This window comes from Medicago truncatula, chromosome 3 (genome assembly GCF_003473485.1).
Source record: "Medicago truncatula cultivar Jemalong A17 chromosome 3, MtrunA17r5.0-ANR, whole genome shotgun sequence".
Taxonomy (NCBI): Eukaryota; Viridiplantae; Streptophyta; class Magnoliopsida; order Fabales; family Fabaceae; genus Medicago; species Medicago truncatula.
In genome coordinates, this window is record NC_053044.1 from 8,303,507 (window position 1) to 8,308,372 (window position 4,866).

At 32.4% G+C, this 4,866-nt stretch overlaps 1 protein-coding gene across 1 annotated transcript; it reads right to left on the reverse strand.

Moving 5' to 3' along the window:
• Positions 1 to 679: 679 nt before the first annotated feature.
• LOC112420055 (protein ALP1-like) lies at positions 680 to 3,826 on the reverse strand. Its single transcript, XM_024778662.2, has 5 exons — positions 3,650 to 3,826; positions 2,389 to 2,558; positions 1,694 to 1,984; positions 1,327 to 1,558; positions 680 to 1,241 (listed from the first exon to the last, which is right to left on the reverse strand). The coding sequence occupies exons 2-5, from the start codon at positions 2,536 to 2,538 to the stop codon at positions 757 to 759; spliced, it is 1,158 nt and encodes a 385-aa protein (XP_024634430.2). The 5' UTR covers positions 2,539 to 2,558; positions 3,650 to 3,826; the 3' UTR covers positions 680 to 756.
• Between the last annotated feature and the right edge of the window lie 1,040 nt (positions 3,827 to 4,866).

Below are 4,866 nucleotides of genomic sequence, written 5' to 3' on the forward strand. Positions count from 1 at the left end.
TTGTATGGAAGAACATTGCAAGACAAGACCAATTTCCATGGCTAGATGTTTGAAAACTACACAAATCAGTTTTTGAAAAGGGCTGAAGATAATCGAACGTAATGTAACCAAGTGCATAATCGCCGTTCAGTTCTTCAATAGATATTTCTGATCATCAGCAGAGAAAATAAATTTCCAAAACAAAGACTTAGGGCTTGTTTGGAACACTTTTTGTTTTTAGTTTTTAAAATATGTTTTAAAAACTAATTTTAGGAAAGGGATTTCAAGAAGAGTAAAAGAAAAAACTTGTTTGGTAATGTGACTTTTCAAAACTGTTTTAGAAATGAAAAAATTAGAAAATCCATTTGGTGATATAATTTTCAAAAACAGTTTTAAAAAATAGAAAATTAGAAAACTTGTTTGGTAATCAAATTTTTAATTTTTTTTTTAACCTATATAAATTATATTACCTTTTATATAATTGTATTTTTCTTACAATTTTATCCTTAGTTACCAATCAAATTAAATTTTAAGTACTATAGTTAAATGTAGAATTTAGTCATAAAATAAATAATTTTTTTAGATATGAAGTCATAATTTGTTCAAGCGATACAAAATTGTAAAATGTGAAACATATAAAAATATTATAGCATATTAATGTCGATAACATAAACATCAAATAAGCAAACAAAAACAATCATCCGCAAAATAACTAACAAAACTCCATACTCCATTGTTGCATATAAGAAAATTTAAAAAAAAGTGTAATTAGTTCGATTAATTATGACGATGTACCCACATCCTATCTCTAAGATGATTCCTATCCATTGCCATCTCAGTTGCACCTTCATTAGATAACCTTGTTAAGTTTTCAACATTCGAGCTCCCTTCAAGGTTAGGAACCTCGTTCACCGCCTCAAGTTCTATATCATCCATTTCCTCCCATATCCTAAACAACTCATCAGGCAAATTCCACTTGCGTATGTAATTGTGAATAGCACAACAAGCAGTTACTATGAGTCTTTGCCTTGAAGGTTTGTAGGAAGGCATTAACTTTAAAATAGGAAATCTGTTTTTCAACACCCCAAAACAACGCTCTATTGTCATCCTTAAAGACGAGTGCCTGTAGTTAAATAACTCTTCTGGACTTTTTGGTTGTCTACCTTGACCTCGATATTCTTGTGCATGATATCTTTCACCTCTATAAGGGGGAAGAAAACCTCCGGTACATGGATACCCAGAATCAACAAGATAAAATGAACCTTCATCAAATAAAATACATGTTAGCTCTACTTGTTAATTTCGTCAATATGATTGTATAACTTTATGTTAGATATTAATACTTACCTTTAGGTGGCCAAGGAAATCCTGCATTTGGATTTGTAATTGCATCAAGTAAAACTTTAGAATCATGTGCACTTCCTTCCCACCCCGAATATACATATGTAAATATCATGTTGAAATCACAAGCACACATGACATTCTGAGTGATTGTTGCCTTTCTACCTCTACATGAAATTTGTTTCTCAGCAGGAGCCCATGCACTTATTTGTGTACCATCAATTGCACCTATGCAATTCTACAAGGCATAATCCAAATTATACGGATAATTAAACAACAACCAAATATCTTTGATAATATGAACGCATAAATGATTAAATTATGTGAAATGAAGATACAACTACAATAACAATAATATGAATTACACACATACCTTGAACCAAGGATAATATTTTGGATTATTCTTAATTCTACTAGGCAACTCCATAGACTCTTGCTTTATCAGTTCTTTTCCTAATCGACACACTGCCCTTAATACTTCCTTGAAATTGCGTGAGATTGTTTCTGTGGAATGTTGAAAACGGTTTGAAGCAACTCTATGACGAACATTATGACCAATTATGAATAAGAATGTAGCAACTTTCTCTTCAACAAGCACATCCCTCGAGTCACTTAAGTAGTTCTTGTCTCTCAGTTCATTACAGAAATTAAGAAAACACTCTTTCTTCATTAGAATAAGCATTGAGTAATATTAGTTCTCATAACAACTTATGTCCTATAAAAGTAGCAGCAGAGAGAACAAATAAAATCAAGGTAGCAATAGAGAGTTCATTTCTGTTCTATTCCTTGTGTGCACAGTTTTATTAGAATCATGGAACCAAAGTTTAACGTACATTTTATAACTAGTTCATAAACAAACAAAAGTCTCATAATCAAATTGCTTGGAAATCGAGACTCAAGGGACTAGTTCATAAACATTTATCTGCTCTACTCAACCAACTAAGGCACATTTTAATTAATGACTAAACTGTGACGCCTCACTAAAACAAAATAGAGTCGGTGTAGTGCAACTGCAGTAGATGAATGAGAATATTTTGCATACATGGGGCTGAGATGAAGGTAGGTTACCTGTGTAGCATCAGCAGCAGTGGCAGGCGCACCAGAAGAAGCAGGAGCGACGACCGAGGAGGAGGCATGCACGACTGATGAAGAGGCTGCAGGCGCAACAAATGAGGAGGCAGGAGCAGTGAAACGTGGACGGTGGCTAGTGTTTTTCATACTACTTCAAATCCTTCTACCTGCACCACTTCAAATAATTAATCGTGATTCATGATGAGATTCATGTCTAAAACAGATATGCAAAGAGAGAGTCATATCAATAAGGTTCAGTTAACAAATTATTACATGTCTATGTTAACAAATGATTCAACAATACATGGATCAAAATTCATATGTTAAGTAAGCCAAACAAATATGTAGCCATCTGTTAGGGAACAAGCATATCAATGCACACAAGAACTAGAAAAAGGAATATTATGAAAACTTGAGAATGATCTCATTTTATTGATTGTCTATCTGAATGACTGAAAATCAAATGCAGCACTATTTATAACTCATATCAACTCACTAATAAGTACAATAAGTTACACTTGACTAACTAACTATCAGTATTAACAAATTAATTAAATGCCACACTAGCTGAAATCTAATTACACTTAAGAACATCAACAGTTCAAATTGAAGTAATGTCCACTGTCTAGCACTAACACAACATTGACTCATGTTACGTTCAATTACTTCAGATTTTCAAATTATTTTCCATCGGTGAGTTTTGTATCTGGTATCCGTGTGAATATTGTAACTTATTAATGACATTGAAAGATACAAGTTGATAGAAGCCATAATTAAATAATGTTAACAATTTTCATGAGTTGATTTCAACTTATATTCATAATTTCTTAGTTCTTTAATATAGCTTATAAATAGCAATTAGAAAAATAATTTAACGTTATTTTCTATTTTGCTATAAAAATAGCTTATGCTTATAAATAAGTGCTTATTATGATAAGCACTTATACTATAAGCTGCAAATAAGTTTTTTTATCTAGACAGGAACTTAATCCAGATCTATAAGCTGCAAATATCAATCACATAAGCTACAAATAAGTTATCAAAATGAATCAGAGTTTATCAAACACAACAACATATAAAAAGCATTACAAATTTCGAATTCTACCACAATCTCAAATTTACAAATTAACCTAATATTGAAAATCATAGATCTAAAAACACAAAATCAAGTAAGAAATCGCTATATTAGGTGCAAAATTCTGAATCAAAGAACAGAAATTAATTTAAAAATGAAAAACAATTAGATGTGAGATGTAACCTGAAAAAACCACAGAGAAGAAGAAGCACGGTGGAGAAGAAGAAGCGCGGTGGAGAAGAAGAAGCGAGATGTAGACCGAAGAAAAATCACGGCGGAGATCGGAGAAGAATCGCCGTGGAAATCGCCATTTCGCTTCTCACTGTTCTCACGTTAGTTTTTCTGTAAAATGAGGAATGATTTTTGATCCAAATTTTTTTGATAAAAAATATGAAAATGCCCCTGAACTTCAAACATAATTACAACTATGCCATTGGAGAAAACTAACACTTTTCTCCGTGTTTTCACTTTTCTTATTTTTTACTCTATTTTAAAAACTTAAAACTAAAAATAGAAAAGCAAAACCCATTTTAGCTCTTTCACTTTTTTAGTTTCCAAAACTAAAAAACCCAAAACACTTTTCAAAAATATATTTTAAAAATAGGTAATCAAACAAGTTTTTAATTTTTTAATTTTTAAAAATTAAAAAACTGTTTTTAAAAAGTGTTTCAAACAGGCCCTAAGTCTGGAGTTTTGAAACAAGCTGAAAGTATAACATTACCAGATTTGATCTCAATAACAAAGGTCAAGTTATTTGGACTTCACTTCACGTTTCATTCGTGATGTCATTGAAGGCTCTTTCTCGAGCCTTAGAACTAGACTTCGGGCCTTCTATATATTACTACCACTTGATGACTTTACAAGTGGATAATGATCACGAGGTAGAATCTTAAAATCTGAGTCGCACTAGTCCTTTAACGCTATCAAGCATTCTAGTGGTGATGTGCTCTACATTAGTAAGGATATTTGTCGATATAGGGAGTTAAGACACCTTCCTAAAACAGAGAATTCCTCGATTCTTAAACTACCGATTGAACATGCTCCTGTGTTCCATGTACTGTTGAGAAGTGACCAATTAATAAATTTTGAGGGACACATTCAGAATCTGTGTACCTGTCTATTTGTTACCAACTTTTTGGCAGAAATAATATTAGGAAGCATTACAACTTAAATTCTTTCTGAAGGGATCATTCGTCACTTTCCGAGGAGAGAAATCCAAGTTACTAGAACAAGTACAATTCTACCTCTGAGATGTTTTCCTTACATGTCTTCAGGCAGTCCTATCTTCTCTTGGTGCTTTCTTCTCCACCATCAAGCAGAAAACTCAAACAACAATTGGTTAAGCCTGTCAAACACGGGAGGGAAGAATGCTTATTCACGCGACAAGAAATTAAATCACA

Excerpts from the sequence above, each read along its gene's own strand:
- LOC112420055 (XM_024778662.2), bottom strand. The coding sequence starts at position 2,538 with ATGAAAAACACTAGCCACCGTCCACGTTTCACTGCTCCTGCCTCCTCA. Across the intron at positions 1,559-1,693 it reads AATATTATCCTTGGTTCAAG|AATTGCATAGGTGCAATTGA; the intron begins GTATGTGTGTAA and ends TATGCCTTGTAG. Across the intron at positions 1,242-1,326 it reads ATTTCCTTGGCCACCTAAAG|GTTCATTTTATCTTGTTGAT; the intron begins GTAAGTATTAAT and ends TATTTGATGAAG.